This window comes from Suricata suricatta, chromosome 10 (assembly GCF_006229205.1).
Source record: "Suricata suricatta isolate VVHF042 chromosome 10, meerkat_22Aug2017_6uvM2_HiC, whole genome shotgun sequence".
NCBI lineage: Eukaryota > Metazoa > Chordata > Mammalia > Carnivora > Herpestidae > Suricata > Suricata suricatta.
The window spans coordinates 35,196,175-35,218,301 of record NC_043709.1 but is presented as its reverse complement, the minus strand read 5'-3'; the positions used below and the strand labels follow the sequence as shown (position 1 = coordinate 35,218,301).

The following is a 22,127-nucleotide window of genomic DNA, read 5'->3' as shown; positions in this document are numbered from 1 at the left end:
TTGCATATGGCAAGGTTTCATTCTTTTTGATGACCATGCAATGTTCCATTGTATATATATATACCACCTCTTTTTCTTGAGAGTGAGAGACAGAGCATGAGAGAGGGACATAGAATCCAAAGTAGGCTCCAGGCTCTGAGCTGTCAGCACAGAGCCCTCAGCACAGAGCCCAATGCGGGGCTCAAACCCATGATCTGTGAGATCATAACCTGAGCTGATATAGGATGCCAACTGAGCCACCCAGGAACCCCTATACCACATCTTTATCCATTTATCAGTTGATGGACATTTGAGCTCTTTCCATACTTTGGCTATTACTGATAGTGCTCCTATAAACATTGAGGTGCATGTGCCCCTTTGAATCAGTGTTCTTTTATCCTTTGGATAAATTCCTAGTAGTGCAATTGCTGGGTCATAGGGTAGTTCAATTTTTAATTTTTTGATGAACCTTCATACTGTTTTCCAGAGTGACTACACCAGTTTGCATTCCCACCAACAGTACAAAAGGGCTCCTCTGTTTCCACATCCTTGCCAACATCTGTTATTGCCTGAGTTTAGCCATTCTGACAGGAGTGAGGTGGTATCTCATTGTGGTTTTGATTTGTATTTCCCTGATGATGAGTGATGTTGAGCATCTTTTCATGTGTCTGATAGCCATCAGGATGTCTTCTTTAGAAATATGTCTATTCGGGGCGCCTGGGTGGCTCAGTCGGTTAAGCCTCCAACTTCGGCTCAGGTCAGATCTCACGTTCCTGGGTTTGAGCCCCGCGTCAGGCTCTGTGCTGACAGCTGGCTCAAAGCCTGGAGCCTGCTTCCAGTTCTGTGTTTCCTTCTCTCTCTCTCTCTGCCCCTCCCCCTCTCATGTTCTGACTCTCTCTGTATCAAAAATAAATAAAACATTTTAAAAAATTTTTAAAAAGAAGTTTAAAAAAAAAAAGAAACGTGTCTATTCATGTCTCTTGCCCATTTCTTCACTGGGTTATTTGTTTTTTGAGTGGTGAGTTTGATAAGTTGTTCTTTGGTATTAGATACTAACCTTTTATCTGATATGTCATTTGCAAATATCTCCTCCTCCTCCATCAGTTGCCTTAGTTTTGCTGCTTATTTCCTTTACTGTGCAGTTTTTTTATCTTGATGAAGTCCCAAAAGTTCATTTTTGCTTTTGTTTCCCTTGCCTCAGGACTTGTCCAAGGTCAAAGAGGTTGTTGCCTGTTTCGTCCTCTAGGATTTTGTTGGCTTCCTGTCTTATGTTTCAGTCTTTCATCTGTTTTGAGTTTATTTGTGTGTGTGGTGTAAGAAAGTGGTCCAGGTTAATTCTGCATGTCACTGTCCAGTTTTCCCAACACCATTTTCTGAAGAGACTATCTTTTTTCCACTGGATATTCTTTCCTACTTTGTCAAAGATTAGTTGGCCACAGGTTTGTGGGTCCATTTCTGGGTTCTCTATTCTGTTCCATTGATCTATGTGACTGTTTTTGTGTCAGTACCATACTGTCTTGATGATGACAGACAGAATTGTAATATCTCCAGCTATGGTTTTCTTTGTCAACATTACTTTGACAAAGTAATGTTTCAGGGTCCTTTCTGGTTCCATACAAATTTTACAATTGTTTGTTCTAGCTCCACAAAGAATTCTGTGTTATTTTGATAGGGATTACACTGAATATATAGACTACTTTGGGTAGTATTGGCATTTTAACAATATTCGTTCTTCAAATTCATGAACATGGAATGTTTTTACATTTTTTTGGTATCTTCTTCAATTTCTTTCGTCAGCTTTCTATAGTTTTCAGTGTATAGATTTTTCACCTCTTCAGTTAGGTTTATCCTAGGTGTTTTATAGTTTTTGGTACAATTGTAAATGGAATCAATTCCTTGATATCTCTTTCTGTTGTTTCATTATTGGTGTATAGAAATGCAACTGATATCTGTACATTGATTTTATAGCCTGCAACATTGCTGAATTCATGTATCAGTTCTAGCAGTTTTGGGGTGTAGTCTTTTGTATTTTCCACATAGGGTATCATGTCATGTGCAAAGAGTGAAAGTTTGACCTCTTCCTTGCTGATTTGGATGCTTTTTATTTCATTTTGTTGTCTGAATGCTGAGGCTAGGACTTCAAACACTATGTTGAATAACACTGGTGAGAGTAAACATCCCCTGTCGTGTTCCTCACCTTACAGGGAAAGCTCTCAGTTTTTCCCTGTTGTGGATGATATTGGCTGTGGGTCTTTCAGATATGATCTTTATAATGTTGAGGTATGTTCCTTCTATCCCTACTTTCTTGAGGGTTTTTTAATCAGGAAAGGATGCTGTATTTTGTCAAATGTTTCTCTGTGTCTATTGAGAGAATCATGTGGTTTTTATCCTTTCTTTTATTAATGTGATGTATCACACTGATTGATTTGTTGATATTGAACAGCGCTGCATCCCAGGAATAAGTCCTACTTGATCATGGTAAATAATTCTTTTAATGTATTGTTGGATCCGGTTGGCCAGGATCTTGTTGAGAATTTTTACATCCATATTTGTCAGGAAAATTAGTCTGTAGTTCTCCTTTTTAGTGGGTTCTCCTTTTTAGTGTCTGATTTCAGAATCAATGTAATGCTGGCTTCATAGAATAAGTTTATAAGTGTTCCTTCCATTTCTGTTTTTTTGGAACAGCTTCAAAGGAATAGGTGTTAACTCTTCCTAAAATAATTACTAGAATCCCCATAGAAAGCCATCTCTCCCTGGACTCTTGTTTTTTGGGAGATTTTTGATTACAGATTCAGTTGCTTTACTGGTTAAAATTGCCCAGTTTATTGGCATATAATTGCTCATAATATTCTCTTATCATTGTTTGTATTTCTGTGGTGATCTCTCCTGTTTCATGATTTTATTTATTTGGGTCCTTTCCTTTTTCTTTTTGATCAATCTGGCTAGGGATTTATCAATTTTGTTAATTCTTTCAAAGAACCAGTTCCTGCTTTCATTGATCTGTTCTGGTTTTGTTTTTATTTTTGTTTTTTAATTTCTATATTATTGATTTCTGCTCTAATCTTTATTATTTCCCTTCTTTGCAAGTTTTGGGCTTATTTGCTTTTCTCTTCCCAGGTCTTTTAGGTGTAAGGTTGGGTTGTGTATTTGTGACCTTTCTTCCTTCTTAAGGAAGGCCTGGATTGCTATATACTTCACTTTTATGACCAGCTTTGATTCAACCCAGAGGTTTTGGACTATCATATTTTTATTTTCATTGGCTTCTATGTACTTTTTAATTTTCTCTTTAATTTCTTGGTTAACCTATTTATTCTTTAGTAAGATCTTCTTTAAGCTCCAAGTATTCATGATCTTTCCAAGTTTTTCCTTGTGGTTGATTTAAAGTTTCATAGCATTGTGGTCTGAAAATATCCTTTGTATGATCTCAATCTTTTTGTACTTCTTGAGGGCTGATTAATGAACCAGTATGTGATCTGTTCTGGAAGATTTGCCATGTGGAGTCAAGAAGAATGAATATTCTGCTGCTTTAGAATGAAATGTTCTGATTATATCTTTTAAATCATCCAGTTCAATGTGTCATTCAAAGTTATTGTTTCCTTGTTGATTTTCTGATTTGCTGGTCTTTCCATTGCTGTAAGTAGGATTGAAGTCCCCTACTATTATGGTACTATTATCAATGAGTTTCTTTATGCTTGTGATTAATTGATTTATATATTTCAGTGTTTCCACACTGAGTCATAAATATTTAGGATTGTTACATTCTCTTGGTGAATAACCCTCTTTATTATGATATAACATCCTCCTTCACCTCTTGTTATGGTCTTTATTTTAAAATCTAGTTTGTCTGATGTAAGTATGGCTTCTCCAGCTTTCCTTTGATGACCAGTAGCATGATAGAGAGTTCTCCATACCTTCATTTTCAATCAGCCAGTGTCCTTAGGTCTACAATGAGTCTCTTGTTAGCAGCATATAGATGGCTCTTCTTTTCTTATCCATTCTGATTACTTTATATCTTTTGATTGAAGCATTTAGTCCATTGACACTGAGAGTGAGAACTGAAAGATAAGAATTTAGAGCCACTGTGTTGCCTGTAGAGTTGGTGTTTCTGGTGATGTTCCCTGGTCCTTTCTAGTCTCTTGTTGCTTTTGTTCTTTTTGTGGTTTTTATCTTTTCTCCACTCAAAAAGTCCCCCTTACAGTTTTTTACAGGGCTAGATTAGTGGTCACAAACTCCTTTAGCTTTTGTTTATCTGAGAAACTCTTTATCTCTTGTTCTATTTTGAATGACAGCCTTGCTGGATAATGAATTCTTGGCTGCATATTTTTCGAATTCAGGATGTTGAATATATTCTGCTACTCTTTTCAGGCCTGCCAAGTTTTTGTATATAGGTCTGCCATGAACCTGGTCTGTCTTGCCTTATAGGTTAAGGACTTTTTTTCCCTTGCTGCTTTTATAATTCTTTCCTTATCTGTGCATTTTGTGAATTTGACTATGATTATTTCCTGGTGATGGTCGATTTTTGTGGCATCTGATAGGAGTTCCCTGTGCTTCTGGATTTTGATGTCTGTGTCCTTCTGCAGATTAGGAAGATTTCCTACTATAATTTGCTCACATGAACCATATGTCCCTTTTTTCTCTCCTCACCTTCTGGGACTCCTGTGATTTGGATGTTATTCCTTCTTAATAAGTCAATGATTTCTCTAAGTCTTGTATCATGTTCTTTTGTCTTTGTTTCTCTTTTTTTCCTGCTTCATTATTCTCCATAACTGTATCTTCAGTATTGCTGATTTGCTGCTCTGCTTTATCCATCTAGCCATCATGGCATCCATTTGAGATTGCATCTCAGTTATAGCATTTTAAATTTTAGCCTGACTAGATTTTATTTCTTTTATTTCCACAGAAAAGGATTCTCTGGTGTCTTCTATGCTTTTTTTCACCCCCAGCTAATATTATTATTGTGGTTTTAAATTCTAGTTCAGGCAACTTATTTATATCTGTGTTGATTAAGTCCCTGGCTTTCATTTCTTCCTGTTCTTTCTTTTGGAGTGAATTCCTTCATTTTGTCATTTTGTAGGAAGAAAAAAATTAATAAAATAAAATATTAAAATTAAAAAATTAAAAACAAAACAAAGCTCAAAGAGAGGAAGCTAGATCCTAGGTGTGTTTTATTCTGCTTGTTGAAAGAAGCTTGATAGAAAAAAGGGAAAGGGGGGAAAAGGTAAGAAAACATTTAAAAATTAAATGACTATAATAAAATAGAATAACAATAAAGAAAATGAAATAGAATAAAAAATTTTAAAAATAAAATAAAAAATAAATAAAATTTTCTCTTTCTATATCCAAGAAAGAGAGAGAAAAGAGAGAAGGAAGAAAACAATGTAAGCAAAAACAGAAGAAAAAAAGAACAAATAAATGAACCAGCAAAGAGAATGAAATCTGAATGAAGTTACATCCAATTTCCCCTAGAACTGAAACTACGAAGCCCTCTACTGTCCATACACTAAGCACATGAAGTGACTTGTGCTGGTCTTCTGGGGCACATGCTTGGAGGGCGTATTTGGATGGGGCCTGATGTAACAGCTTCATTCTCCCGTAAGTGGCACTGCTAAGCTCGCTGGGGTGGATCAGTGTCTGTGCACATGAGTGAGTGGGAGAGGTGCATATGGCTTCACCCAGCTCACTAGTCTCAGGCACAGGAACTTCACACTCTCACTTTACCGTGATCATGCACCCCTCCTTTGTCTCAGGCCTCTGTCCACTCCCTGCCTCTACCCTGGCCACATCCAAGCTGTACGCCTACCAGGCAGCACCTCTCTCCAGCTCCAGAGTTTTATCTCCGATGGGTTTATGTTTCAAAACTCTACACTTCAGAGACCCCTGCGACTTGGATCTTCACCAACTCTCTGTGGGATGGTCTTGCTGAGCAATGGCTGGGTGCAAGCTTGTCAGAGAAAATGTTTGTGTGGTCATTTAGAGATTATGGCAAATCACAACACACAGCCGGCGCCCAATTTCACTGCACTCTGGAGTCTTTGTCCCAGTACCACCAACCACTGCTGTTTGGGGTCTGCTGGGATCTTTGCCCATGGGGAGGCCTTATAGCCTCTACCAAATGCTTCTCCCTGTAGGGGAGCCGCTTCTCCCTGTGTGGCATATGGACCCCTCAACCCACACTGCCTGCTTCTGGGGATTCACCCTGCTTCCTCACCAGAGCACCAACCAGGCACTGATTTCTGAATCTTTAGACTCTGTGCTCCACTGTATAGAATCCTGGTGGTATTGAAACCCTCTCCTTTCTTCCTGTCAGTAGTTTGGGGGAACAAATTTCCATTTAGTCCCCTGTAAGTATTTTCACTCTTTCTCTTTCTCTCCAGCTACTTTAAGGGGAGTGTTTTTCCTGCACTCTCCAGATGCACTGGAGTCTCCCCCTTTCTCTTTCTCTGTACTCTGTCTTTGGGAAAATGGCCCCCTACCCTCCTCAGCTTTTCTCTCCCCCTCCCCCCGCCCCCGTTCACCTCTCTGCACTGTGTATCTTATGAGTTCTGTGGCTCAAGTTACGCAGATTGTTGTGTTAATCCTCAGATCAATTTCCTAGGTATTCAGATAGTTTGGTGCTGTGTTTCAGAGATGAGACAAGTTCAGGGTCTGCATGCTGCCCCACCATCTTAACTCCATGTCTAGCACAGTATTTTATTTTAAAGAAAAAGAAACTGAAATACAGCTTTAAGAAGACCTTATTATAGCAGTGAGGTTGTTTTTAGTGAATGAAGTAACCTAAAATACAGACTTACAAAGTCTTTCTCCTGAAGTCACTTTATAGCAGTATATGATTCTCACAATAATGAAGTTTAACATCTCTATTAAAAATGTACAGCTTTTACTTTTAAAATGCAGATTTAATAGATACAGATTTCATGTAGATAGATGGAAACTCAGAATCTGGGTTCTTAACTTTACTAGTGACTATAGACACCAGAGATGAAGACAAACAGAATTCATTTTTGATTCAACCATCTTGCTGCCTGTGTGCCAAAAACCTTTGTATTTCACTCACATTACCAAGGCTTTTTAACTTTTGTTTTCAGAATATGTTCATTGATTCATACCTCTATGCATGCATTCATTTCACAGATATTTCATTAGCTCCTACCATGTGTCAGGCACTGTTACAGATACTGAGGATACAGGAGTGAACAAAACAAAAAATATCTTTGCCCTTATGGCATTTATATTGTAATGAGGAGAGATAGATAATAAAATGAGTATAAGTATACTTTTGTATATGCTGATACACTCTTTAAAGAGGAAAAAATAAATAAAAATACAGGAAGCTGATTCATAGATGAGAATTAAAGTTTTTGATTAGCGAGGGAGGAACAAGTAAGAACACGTTGTAAACTCGTTTGAGTTAAGACATCCCTTGTGGGTAAAAGTGTTATCTGTTAGAATATCTGGGGGGAAAAAAGCTTTTCAGGTGGAAAGAATAACATACCTAATGACCCTATAGTAAGAATATGCCTGGTGTGTTCTTGAAACAGCCCGTATCCAGATAAACTCCACTGGAGAGAGCAAAGACAAAGCAGTAGGAGCTGAGGTTGGGTGGTAGAAGGCAGGTCCTAAAGTTGTAGAGTCTTAGAGGCCATTGTGATATTTTGGGCTTTTATCTTGACTGAGATGGGAAACCATTGGACACACTGAATCACTCTGGTTGCTGTGTTGAGGAGCATTGTCTTTCCCTTTTTAACCATGGTCTTTGTAGACATTCAAGCTGGTTCTTTTCAGAAATTGGCTCCTATCTGAGCATGACAAGAACTTTGAGTTAAGGCAAAAAATCCCAGTATCAAAGGAGGTTAGTAAGCAAGAGAAAAGATTAAAGTCGATGGGAGATTTTGCTAAGAGGAGTGGTATGATCAGATAGGCTTGAGGGAAAGGTGGGAGCAGGGAGACTGTGAGGAGGTTGTTGTAGCAAGCCAGGCTTAGGGTGCAGTTGCTGAGATTATGGATTTGCTCACATTTCATATGGGGAGTATGAGAGAAAGAAAGGAGTCCTAATCTCCACCTGGAAATATATACAGAGATATCATTAACTATGATGGAGAATATTATGGGAAAGGCAGGTTTTATAAGAGAATATCAAGAACTTCATTTTAAACACATTAAATTTGAAATTCTTATTAAACATCCAAGTAGAAATTTTTGGTAGACTGTTAGATATATGAGTATGAAGTTCATGGAAGAATTTCATACTGGCATTATAAATTTGAAGGTCATTGGCCTAGAATTATAGTTAGATCTCTAGTTTGGACAACAAAGTATAACTCTTCTATATGAAGTATAGTACCATACTAAACAGAATTAGGAGACTAGGAAGATACCTCCCACCAGGCATTAAACTGGAGAATCCTTTATTTTCAAACCCATAAACTGACACAGGATTGGGGTGCCTGGGTGGCTCAGTCGGTCAAGCAGCCGTCTTCGGCTCAAGTCATGATCTCACGGTTCATGGGTTTGAGCCTCGCATCAGGCTCTGTGCTGACAGCTCAGAGCCTTGAGCCTGCTTCGGATTCTGTGTCTTCCTCTCTCTCTGACCCTCCCCTGCTCACGCTTTCTCTCTTTCCCTCCCAAAAATAAATAAAACATTAAAAAAGAAATTGACAGAGAATGGAAAGGACTATAGTCTATCCCTCTTAGTAAGGGATAGAAGATCAGGATAATGAAGATTTTGCTATTCAGATCAGATAGTTTGAAGGCTAAAAGTTGTATCACATATGTTACTTAACTCCACAGTGGTTTTCACTGTATTGCTGACACTACATATGCTACTAAAAGACCAATCTGAAGGGGGATAAAAGTCAACTTGGATTAATAAAACAGAAGTGTAAGTCAGCTGACAGATTTTCTAGGAAAATTCACCCATTACTGTAAAGGTTTTTAGATATTCTATTGTGAAGACAGAATCCTTAGAACTTCTAGAGCCATCTTAGAACCAGAGGAATTAACAGATATCTTGATTTACAAGTGGAATTGGCCATGAACAGATAAAGGAGCAAACTCAATTACCTCTTGGTAAGAAAACATCTACATTAGAAGAAACAAAAGTGCTGATGCTAGCAAAACTTACTCGTTGGTAACTTTAAGCTTGTCAACAGCATCAATAAGTGTGTTTCATGGAAGGAAAGGAATGGAGAGCTTTGCTTTCTCTGGAGATTCAGATACGGTGGAACTAATAGAGTTTCTACTTGTGAAGCCCTTGTATTTATGATATGTATGGTATCTTCAGTTAGGTTGTAATTCCTTAAAATCAAGATGTATAATGCTTCTGTATCCCATGATAGCTAGCCCAGAGATGAACATAAAAAGGGGTATAAGGAATTCTTGAAGCTTATATATGGGAATTATTTATTGGAGTCTTACTTATGAATTACTTGAATTGCAAGATCCTAAATTTTTTTGAAGACTTAATTAATGGCATTACTTCCAGTACAAGAATGTTTACTTGAGTGGCTTATACTTATATGATGTTTTAACTGATTTTAGGATAGACATAATGAGAGTAGGTACTCATTTCTTATGAGAGTATTCCTATAATTGTCCATTTATTTCTTATGAAATTACATGGCAATACAATAATAATCTTGGTAATATTTTATTCCCCTTCTTATTGGTTTTATTGAGGTATAATTTACACATGCACCAATTCTAGGCGTACATTTTGATGAATTTGGTAAGTGTCTGCAGTTGTGTAACCACCACCATAATCAAAAATACTTGTCCCCACAAAAAGTTTCCTTATTTCCTTTCACAAAATATTTCTTTCTCCATTCTTAGGTAACTATTGACCTGCTTGTAGTTGATTTTTTTGTTTTGTTTTGTATCTCTTTTTTTAAGTAAACCCTGCCCCCAGCGTGCGGCTCGAACTCATGATACCAGGATCGAGGATCATATGCTCTACCAATTGAGCCAGCCAGCCATCCCTGTCCTGCTTATAGTTTTGAATTTTCCATTGTGTACATGGAATCAATTTGAATGAGAACTTTTGTTTTTGACTTGTTTCTTTTAGTTCATAGTTTTTGAGGGTCGTCAATGTTGTTGTATTTACTCTTGGTGTTTCCTTTATGCCAAAGTGTGAATATACTACAATTTGTTTTGCCGTTCACAAGTTGATGGATTTTTGAGATGTTACTATTTTTTTTTAGCTGCTATGCATATTCACATACAAGATTTTATATGGACATGTTTTCATTTATCTTGGGCAAATAGCCTGGAATGAGATTTGTAGGTTGTAAGCTAAGTGTAAATTTGAACTTTATAAGATGCCAGTGTTTTCTAGAGTGCCTATACCCCTTGACATTTGTGTGCATCTCATTATGATTTTAGTTTGCATTTCCCTGGTAACTAGTGATATTGGGCATCTTTTCATATTGGCCAGTTGTATGTCTTCTTTTGTGAAGTGTGCATTCAAATATTTTGCCAATTGTAAGTTGTTTGCTTGTCTTATTATTGAGTTGTAAGAGTGCTTTGTATATTCTGGATACAAGCCATTTGTCAGATACATGTTTTGCAAATATTTTTAACTATATTTTTAATAGCAAAATTTTTAATTTTAAGGAAGTCCATTTTTTCAATTAGTTTTTTTGTAGTTCATACTTTTTATGTCCTCCATAAGAAATTTTCATCAAGAGTCACAAATATTTTCTCATGTTTTCTTCCAGACTTTAATAGTTTTTACTATCACATTGAGATTTGTGATCCACTTTTTTTTCTAATGTTTATTTATTTTTGAGAGAGACAGAGAGTGAGCTGGGGAGGGGCAGAGAGAGAGGGAGACACAGAATTCTAAGCAGGCTTCAGGATCCAAGCTGTCAGCACAGTGCCTGATGTGGGGCCCCAACCCACCAACCACGAGCTACGTTGGAGGCTTAACCAACTGAGCCACCAACGTGTTCCTGATTTGTGATCCACTTTTAATTAAATTTGTGTTTGCTGTGTGACAGGCATTTCCCCCCGCCCAGATATATATCCATTATACCAGCACTATTTGTTGAAAAGATTATCTTCTCTATTAAATTTCCTTAGCCGTTTTGCCAAAAATCAGTTGATTATATAAGTTTTAGTCTCTTTCTGTATGCTTTTCTTTTCCATTGGTTTTATATTTATTTTTATACCAGTGCTATACTGTTTTTGACTACTATAGTTTTATATTAATTCCTGAATCAGGGTAATCTTCCACCTTTATTTTTTTCTTCAAAATTGTTTTGATTATTCCAGGTACTCTGCCTTTTCATATAAACTATAATATCAACTTGTCAATTTTTTTTTAAGAAACCTCCTGGGATTTTGATTAGTATTGTGTTGGAAATTAAGTCATTTTGGGGGAATTGACTTCTTCATTTTGAGTCTGCCATTTCATGAACATTCATTTCATGAAAGATATATCTTTAGGTCTTTTAAATTATTTCTCTGCTTTTATAGTTTTCAGTGAATAGGTATTTCAGAACCTTCATTAAATTTATTCCTAGATATTTTATTTTTATGCTATGTTAATTCAATTTGTTTTAAATTTTTATTATCTAATTGTTCTTTGCTATTATATATGTTTTGATGGTTTGTTATTAATTTCTAATGATCCTGTATCCAGATGCATTGGTAAATTCACTTGTTAGTCTTGTTAGCTTTTTGTATATTTTTTTAGACTTTATATAGACACAATCATGTCCTCTATGAAGAGTGACAGTTTTATTTCCCATACTTATGCCTTCTACATCTTTGACTTATTATACAGTCTAGAACTTCTTTTAAAATGTTCAATAAAGTTGATGAAAGTAGTTGATTTTTAATAGGAATCAAAGAATTAAAATAAAAAATAAACATAACAGGTTATATAAAGTATACAACCATTTCTTTATTTGCTTTTAAAAAAGATATTGAGAATGTTTTCTATTCTCATCTGACTAAAATCCTTTAATTCATTCTTTTTTCTTTAGATAATTGACCTGGGTTCTGGAAAAGGCTACCTAAGCTCTTTTTTGTCCTTGAAGTATGGCTTAAAAGTTTATGGAATTGATTCCTCAAATACCAATACTCACGGAGCTGAGGAGAGAAACAGGAAATTGAAGAAACATTGGAAAGTCTATCATACGCGGTCAAAATTAAATGCCAATGGACTGGCATTAAAAATGGCAAAAGAAAGGAAAGTGCAAGATGAAAGTAAATATAAAGTAGATATTGAGGAAATATGTAACAACAGCCCTACAAATCAAGGAAAGATGTCTACCTCGGATTTTTTGCCAGATTTTTCGGCAAAATCACATCAAGAAGAAAATTTGTGTTTTGAAAATGCCTTTTCTCTTATTGACCTTTTGCCTATTAATGCCATAGAAACTACTTCATTGCAAACATCTAAGACGAAAATGTCTGAAACAAATAAAGAGAGAAGAAAAATGATATCAAAGTCAAGTGACTCAAATATATACTCACCTTTAACATCTTTTATCACTGCTGATTCGGAACTACATGATATTATTGAAGATCTGGAGGTAATTTCACTTTTGAATTCCTTAATTTAATCTACAAAAATACTCTTAAGACATGGAGTTAAATTTTAATAGTAACTTACTTAACCTACATATCTTATTTCATTACATTAATCTAAAGAATCAAGAAAATAAAATTATACGCAGTTTTTCATGATTCCTATAGCTATAAAATCTGCCAAGAATATAAAATCTGACAATCAGACAATTAACAGTTTTCCAGAATAGAGTGTCTTCCACTCATTTCAAGCCTTCTAAGTCAAGCAGAAGTACTGGCACAAAAGCTAGCAAGACATGTTTTATTATACAATATGGGGATTTTCAAAATTCTAGTCCAAGAAAACTCTTAACATTTTAATTTAAATTTTCAGTAAGATGTATCTAGGGCAGTATTATGTTTAACGTTAGCCCTGGAAACCATATATGCAATTTTCTTGAGCAAGAGTAGCTTCTCAGGATTTTTAAAATAAATTGAACTTTTTCTAAACTATAAGCAATTCAGATCATGTAATTGAGAGACAATGTATCTTAACCAAAGGCAGTATCACTTGTTAAATAGAGGAGATTCTAGATCATTTGGCCTCATTATCTTAAAAAACAGTATAGCCTTTGAAGTTATAATAGTCTATTCTTACTAAAATTTTCAGAAATTCTTCCCTAAAGAAATGAGTTCTCTATAAATTTAAATTCCTGTTTGGTATCTGACTAGTATTTTTATTTAATCCTTGTTTGGTAGCCTATCAGTGTTTTGTCATTTTTAGAATGAGGAGCTTTTCCCAAATATTTGGTTTCACTAGATAAGGGAAACTGGTTAGTTCTCATTAATTGCTTTGCCTACATATGAAATCAGTCATTAAGATATACCTTAACTTTCTCTTAGGGTCAAACAACCCCAATTGCTTTAACCTGACTTCAAAATATATAAATTTTAGTGATTATTATACATTTTTATTTTCAAAATCTTGTTGAGAGTGTATGATTGAAGCTATACACAAACTATTATAAGACTCTGTCTAATATAAGATGTACTGGAAGAATATTTCTTGAGTCCTATAGTGAATTATGACAATTTAACAACCCAAATTTACCACTACCCCCCCACTTCTCTCCCCATGACAACATAGATAATACTTAAATATTTTATTAAGATAAAATATTAATTGCATATTTTGTCTACCACTTGATAATGTTATTTACTAGTATTATATGATGAATATAGTAAAGAATGAGATTAAATGTTCTTGTATTATCTTTAGAGAGAAATAAGCTAAGTTTAAAGAGAGAGATTTAGGGGCACCTGGGTGGCTCAGTTGGTTAAGCATTCAACTTTGGCTTGGGTCATGATCTCACGGCTCCTGAGTTCAAGCCCTGCATTGGACTCTGTGTTGACAGCTCAGAGCTCAGAATCTGCATTAGATTCTATGTCTCCCTGTCTCTCTGCCCTGCTCAAACTCTGTGTGTGTCTCTCTCTCAAAATTAATAAACATAAAAAAAAATTTAAAGAGAGAGAATTATACCTCTGTTATTCTACCCCTAATTAGCTATAGATTCTTCCTGTCTAAATTCCTTTCTACTTGTAATGTTATAACATCTAAATAAAACCTACCCAAAATAACTAGCCATTGGGAAAAGCAAGATAGTTAAAAAACACTCCAAAAACTGCTTTGAAGATAGTGGTGGTTGAAGCAACTGAATGTTCAATCAGATCAAAGCCACTTATAGTTATAATTTTTTTCTTTAGAAAGGTTAGACTTAAGCTTTGTTTTATGTCTAGAACACGTAGGTTAAAGCAACATTTTTAGTAGAATAATTTAAAATAATTGTATTTGTTCTGAGGATAGTTATAAAAATATACATGATTCACAACTTAATATATCTGTTGTTTTAAGTTTATAGTAACCTGATGATGATAAGAATAGAAAACACTTACTGAATTTTATTGTGTGCTAGAGATCGTACTAAGTCATTTTACCAGTGTTAACTTATTTAAGTTTTACCCATTAAGTTAGGTACTATTATTATCTTATTTTACAGATGAGGAAATTAAGGCACTGAAGAGTTAAAACAAACTTGCTATAATGATTAAGCTCTGTGAATATATGTGTTTGTACCTATTCTGTGTGTGTGCACATTTAAATTAGGCTTTGGGCAATTAGAAGAAATATTTCATAGGAGAATTGTTACATAAAATTCATGTTATAAAATTAAAACAAAAGTTTTCTATTAAGTTCAATATTGTCATATTGTATACAATGAATAAACTATACTTTTTTTGGTGTAGGAGTTGAATTACCAACTTAGCACCACTTATTCTCCACTTATTCTTAATGACAACATTTTGTAAGTTTTGACAAGCAGTTTGTAAAGAAGTGAATAAAAATATTAACTAGAAGGTATAAATGTGTCTAAAACCACCAATTTGTCCTAGTAATGGATGCTACATCTGACTGTCCAGCCTTTAATTTGGCTAATAGTTAAGCAAATAGTTGTAAAAGAGATCAGAGAATATTCAAATGGATAAGTAACCAAAAACTTTAGAAAGTCAACTCAAAAGTATGTTAGTTGTGATAAAATATCATAATCACTTTGCTTCTGGAGGAAATAATTGTTCATAATACAAATAGAAAAAAAACACCAGAATACTTTCTAATTAGAATTTGATCATTTTTAAAAAGCTCCAAATAGTCTAATGAACATTTAAAATCTTCACCTGAAGTGTTTCTTTAGCCCTCCTCTTAATTGCCAAAATGTATTTTTTCTTCCCATCGTTACAGGAGTGTTTGATAGTAGGTCTCCATACTTGCGGTGATCTTGCTCCAAATACTCTGCGAATATTTACTGCCAAGTCTGAAATCAAGGGAGTTTGCAGTGTTGGTTGTTGTTACCACCTCTTATCTGAAGAATTTGAAAACCTGCACAAAGGTACAAAGTTTTCCATTATCTCATAGTTCTATTTATTTGAACTTAATGGCTACTCTGTATCTCTCCTTTTTTTTGGTTGACAATAACATTTGATTTAACACTTGAGAGAATATTTGATTTTCTTGCAATTTTAATGTTATAGCAAAGAGATTTGATGTCCAATACCTTACATAATATTATAATCTCTTTGTTCATAAAATGGTTTTAATAAGTGCTAAAAACTGCAAATATTTTAAAACTTCAGGTGGTAAATTTAGGGAACTTCTGTTTAAAAATACTTGTCAGATGTAGATTTGTTTAAATAGTAAAGCTAAGTTATTCTGAGATGAATATACAGTTGCAAAGTTTGCTTTCATTTCCAAAGCCTCTGTTTTGTAAAGAATACTGATAGTATTTTGAGGAAAGTTCTTAACTGTATTTTGAAGAGTCAGCACACTCTAATTTTAAAAAGTATGCACAACTGTGCAGTCATATCAAAAAACTATTCACACTTCTCTCTGGACTAAGAAGGTACCTGATGAACAAGGTACAGAGTACTGTGGTAGGACTTGAAGCATCCCGGGCCCCTTCCAGAGCAGTTCCTAAAATTCCTCTGTCTGATCCGCTTGATACATCTCTCCATAAAGTATGGTTTCAAAACACTGGTTCAGATTAGATAGTTATTCAGTCTATTAACATGAGCAGTTCCCTTTTCTACTAGTGTAATGAAGTCTTCATTAACATCTAGCATCACTTGCTAAGAATTTTCAGGGCAGGAAGATGTGTGCATATGGATGGGATTTATGCTCCTCTCAGTTTCAAAACCGAGATGAATATGAAGCTTTGATTTTTTTTTCATTTAGTCATGTCCAAGAGGTAAAAATTGTGATTGTATAATTCTACTGAAATTTGGGTGAAACAGACGTCATCCTTAAAACTGAGAAAGATTTTTGTGAAATAGAAGTTAATAGAATTTGAATTCTTTTATGTGTTTTAAATACTATCTTTTAGGAAAGGTGCACACAGGTAGGGATGTGAATACATAGAGATATACAGAGTGAGAGAAAGCAAATTGACAAAACGTTAACAACAGTTTGATTTAGATGGAGAATATATATTTTTGTTATGCTATTTCCTACTTTTCTCTGAGTACAAACATTTTCAGCATACAAATTGGGGGGGAAGTGAACCTAAAAATGGGAAAAAAAAGTATTTATACCAAGTTATATACTCATATATTTACATCATTTTACAGTCTTTTTATTCATCTTCCCTACAAGATATGGAAGAATGTTACCTTTAATACAGTCACTGTCTTAACAGCTTTTAAAATATTAAGTGAGTGATGTTTTTCTGCATCAGCAATAGTGTAAGGTCCTACATAGGGGAGGTTTGGTTCTTAGTTGAAGAGCTTCCTATTCTGTAGATACAGTGAAGTGGGGTTTCTTTAATAGTTGGCTCATTTGGGGGCGAGGTGTGGATGCTCGCTGTGTCCTGTAGCATAAGGTCTTTAACTTCAGCTGCCTTCTTCCTCCCTTTATTTTATGGTCGTCTTGCCCTCAGAAATGCCTTCCCCTTCTGAAGGCCCCGTCTCCTCCTGAGGCGCTTCCATCTCAGGACTGCTGTCTCTGGTCCTGCTGCACCTTTGCAGCCATTGCTCTGTATCATCAGGGCTCAGAGCTGATCTTAGTATTTCCCACCACCATCGAGATCCTCTTTTTCACACCCATTTTTCCACACCTGATTCTCCCTCTGGAGTGATCTCCTCATCTGATTCTGTTGCTTTGGAATGTTTATTTACTAACCCACAACTGAATCCAACTTTGTAGTGTAGTTGTGGCTTATGAATAATTTTGTTTATTCTCTGTCTGGGTTTTGTTGAATATGTAGAGAAATTCAGATTTAACTGACTCATTGTTTTACAGCAACCAGGAGGTACCTATGCTACATTCCATCTGATTTCATTTTTCATCTGATGTCTCGATCTTCAACTCTTAGTAGAAGCTGCTTGCCAGGATAGAAAAAAATTAAGAGAATGACTGCTTACTCTTTCGCCGGTCCATTTTGTATCAGCCTTGAGGTACCTTTTCTAAGAGATTATCGCATTAAACTGTTGGCAAGTATTTATCGGCCTTGTATTCTAACTAAAATGTATATATATAGGGTATGTTCAGTGCAGAGGCCTTTGAAGAATCTGAAGGGAGAAGGAAGATAGGTGCATCCACATCTTCAGTCACTCCCACTTCTTTCCTGCCATGGAAGGATCTGATAGATTGATGAGTCTTTAGAGTGCAGATACTGAGTTTTATTTACTTTTGTACCTTCAGAACTAAGCACATTGCCTCAAACATGATGCATGGAGAACAGTGTTTGCATAATGTGTGTTGAATAGATAATTGAGAGCAAGGGACAAGCAATAGAAAAAGAAATCACTCTTACTGTATTGGAAGCTATATTTCACACACTGGTAGGAGATAATATGATTGAATAAACATTTCTTGGCCAACTACTGTCTTCAAGGCATGGTACTTGGCACTTCATGTATAATAGAGAGAGATGAGGGAGGGGCTCATAAAAGTACTTTGGGAAAGAAGTAAAAGATTCAGATAGATGACAGGCAGAGTTCAGTTCAGTTTAACATTCATCAAATGCCAGCTATGTTCCATGCTGCACTAAGCAGTGATGATATTAAAATGTATGAGATATCATCTTCACCCTCAAGGGATAAAAAAAATAGCCCTTAATCCTAGGAGCCAGAGTCCCTGTTAGTAACTCAATTTGTATAAAGTAATTTTGAATTTAGAATAGGAAATTCCGATAATATAGAAAGACTTTTAAAATAAGTGTCCCAACCCATATTGTGCATTTTCAGATAATATAGGAAGATTTTTAAAGTGAAAATAAGTTTCCCAACCCATATTGTGCATCTTTCCAGGAAAGAAAATGTATACACATGTGTACACACTTTATATTCTTATGTTTTAGGGAACCAAAAGATAAACAGTTTATTACCTTACGTTTTTCACTTAATATATTATGAGGATCTTTCTATATCAGCACATAGAATGTTGCCTTATTCTTTTTAATGATTTCAAGGTATTTCATATGTTATGTTTTATTTATTCGATCTTAAATAGTTATATTTTCTTAAAATAGTGGTGCTTTTTTTCCAGTAAACCAAAATTTAGTGAACAGGTGGGTCAATGTAGAGTTTGTAGAATACAAAATATGGCACCAGTGTTCCTTTCTTCTAATCCTCAAACGTTAGAGTTGAAAGAATGTAGTAAGTACTATAAGACAGAATATTACACCTGTGGTTTATAGCAGACTAACATGTAGCTCAGTCTGATGGAGGGGTGGGAATTGAGATGATGTTTTCAGGGTGGCAGTATCCACTGTGTCTTCTAAGATCAGCAGGAGGTAATCAGACAAAGAAGTGGGAGAGGTAATGCAGGCAGTACACAAAGGCATGGAGTGGGAAGTGTTCAAAATCCATTTCCTTCTCTTTGCCTTTGATAGTTACTATTTCTCTTTGTCTTTTCTACCATCCTGTTTTTCCTTGTGTCTTTCTCAGAAGCACACTAAGGTTCTCTTAGTTTATTTATTTTTAATACTTAGTCATTCATGAGATAATCTTTGGGTCTTCTGGAAAAATTAGTTAAACTAAACAACTACAAATTTTTACACTCTGGAAATGGAAGTCTCTCAATTAACAGATCTCAAGCATTGCTCATGGATCCTTTCCTTTTCTAGAGTGGAAGTTGCCATTGTTCACTGAGTTGATACGACATTTTTGGCCCCAGGATTTAGACAAGAAAAAATGTTGGGAAGATTTGTTACAACAGTGTCTGGCAGCTACAGACCTTTTTTCCCTCCTTATAGGCAGAGTCAGTTCTGGGAAAAGCCTTGCTATCAAACCTATCTTAGCTGAGAATCACTGAGATTATCAGGCAAACAATGCCAGGCTTAAGTGGCCAAAACTAATAGTATTTTCATGCTGCTTTTGTTTCTTATGCATATCTGAAACAAACAGAAGTTGGGATTTTTGCTTCTCAGAAAAGCAAAGAATAAGTAGAAAGCAACAGGACTGAGTGATGTGAAGGAAGCAGGTGGAGATGTATTACAAATGAGTACCTTCAAATGCTTTGGAAGTCAAGAACAGAGGTGGAAAGCCAAAAGATAGGAGAAAAATGTAGGAAAACAAGTGATAGAAGAGGAACAAAAGCAACCCAGCCCTATTTATGTTGCAGTTTTGCCTAGCTTTGGACTGCCACATTTTCTCATCTCAAAAACAAGATGGCAAAGGTAACTTGCTACTTCTCTCTGTCCTACACCCTTATCTCCATTTTCTTGCCCAATCTTGGATGTAGTGAAAGAAAGAAGATATGAACCATCTCCTGCAAATTTTCTAAAAGTGTTTCTTAATTCTGGCTGCCCAATTGGATTAAGTATGATGCTTCCAGTATATAGATACCTGTTTCTGACCTTCTGAGTTATAATCTCCAGGAATGGCACTTGAATAAAGTATTTTTAAGAAGCTCTATAGGTAGTTCTGATGAACAGTATGTTTGAAAAACAAGATATTTATTATGGTTCTGTTAAGAGACATACAGAATTCTAAAAGATGACTTGTGGAAAAATATTCAAGATTATTTAGGGTTACCTAGTTGGCTCAGTCAGTTAAGCACCTGACTTAGGCTCAAGTCATGATATTGCAGCTTATGGGTTCAAGCCCCAAATGTTATTCTGTTATAACATTCTCTCTCCCTGTGCATGTGTACTCTCTCTCTCTCTTAAAATAAACTTTAAAACAAAAGATTATTTATAGTAATTTCTATTTCTCCCATACAAGGACTTAGAAACTCTATTCACATGCAAATTTGCAGATTCAAACCAAAGGCTGACCCCAAAAGGGCCCAGGAGGGCATATCAAAGTCCAGAGTACAGATTGCTAGAATAATTAACCCAAAAAAAGTCCTTGAAGTATAGAGCTTAGACTAAATCCTGAGGAATCCAAATATAGAGGGAAGGTTACCATGTAATAAATGCATAATAAACTTAAGGGCTAGAAACTAGACAAAATCAAGGGGGAAAATATAGGATAAGCAAAGGATCATCCAAGGTAATTATTATGAATACTATGAGAATTCTGATAGCTTAATTTGGTTGATGAGCAGGTGTGTGTGTGTGTGTGTGTGTGTGTGTGTGTGTGTGTGTGAAGGCAGACCATAGGAGTTTATTATGGATGATATAACAGTAATTATTTGGATAGATAGAATATGGATATAGTCTTATTTTGTATATACAATATATGGTATATAGTTCTTAAAATAGAAATCCACCACTATACATATTGATCAGTCTATTAAAACTAACTTACAGGTTTACATCTACAGAGTTAGCACATTTCCTGTCACATATCTAGCACTTAAGTTCCATTGAGATATATCTCTAAATGGTGAAGTGTCTCTCCCTTCATATCTTATACACCTGCCCCTCACCCTCACTTCATTTACACAGCTGTTTTTAAGTTTGAATTGGGTCAGTATTGCCCTTTGGGATGTAAATTTGAGTTATTAGTAGTCCAACATAGTATAGTCGAAAAGTCTGGTATGTACACTGTAACTTTTTATGACGATATGTTCTATGTAAACAGTATGTGTTGTACATGATATGTTTACCCAGTATGCTGTGGTAGACCGTGGAGGTGGTCTGCCATGAATGTCAATTTGCAAAAATACCTCAGATCTCTCTGAGTCATTATGAATACCGAAGTTATACCATATGTTTTAAAGAATGCTTTTAAATATTTATACATTATGAGCCAGTAGTTCCTAGGAGAACAAGAAATACCAGAAACAGTTTTATTGCAGTGCTTTGTAGAATATATATATTTTCCCAAGCTTGAATTGTTTCAGCATTTTGTCTTCATATTGATTATTATTGTCATAAATAATTTGAAATACTAATACTATTTCTTCCCCTAGAAGTTGGAGGAGAATTTCTTTGTGTTGTTTCTTTCTGTAAAGGTAGAGAAGCACTATAGGAAGTACTACTGGTCACCTGTCTAGTCCCACATATCTCTTCTTCCTTGCTAACTGAATTACAGTTTTGTTCAGGATCAGTCTTTAAGGAGACTGTGCCCTTCTATCACCTCAGAAGTAGATGACTTTGTTTCTTTTTTTTTTTTAGCTTTTTTAAGTTTTTTAGTTTACTTTTGAGACAGTGCAAGCAGGGGAGGGTCAGAGAGAGAGGGAGATGCAGAATCTGAAACAGACTTCAGGCTCTGAGCTAGCTGTCAGCACAGAGCCCAACGTGGGGCTCAAACCCACGAAATGTGAGATCATGACCTGAGCCGAAGCCAGACACTCAACCGACTGAGCCACCCAGGCGCCCCTCTATTTTTTTTAAGTAATCTCTACACCCAACATCGGGCTCGAACTAATGACCCTGAGATCAAGAATCACATGCTTTTCTGACTCAGCCAACCAGGCGCTACAGAAACAGAGGACTTTCAATCTCAATTAATTATGATAATTTCATGTACTTAGGAATGGGTATTACCAATGAAGCATGAGGAGCATATCTCCTAGGGCATTCCTAGGAATTTTTTGTTTGTTTATTTTCCTTAAAACTGAGCACAAAGCAGGAAATCATTGTTTTCTTTCCCTCTGGACTTGATCATTTGTGTTTGTTGAGCTTAACAGAAGTATC

The 22,127-nt window shown here is 35.5% G+C and overlaps 1 protein-coding gene across 3 annotated transcripts in view; it reads left to right on the top strand.

The window, feature by feature from the left end:
- Positions 1–22,127, top strand: part of METTL25 (methyltransferase like 25) — a 116,631-nt gene that overhangs the window by 26,856 nt on the left and 67,648 nt on the right. For all 3 annotated transcript variants that reach the window (XM_029955152.1, XM_029955151.1, XM_029955153.1), the window contains 2 exons: positions 11,964–12,515; positions 15,287–15,434. In XM_029955152.1, the coding sequence (XP_029811012.1) occupies positions 11,964–12,515; positions 15,287–15,434 (700 nt within the window). The remainder of the gene's footprint in view (positions 1–11,963; positions 12,516–15,286; positions 15,435–22,127) is intronic.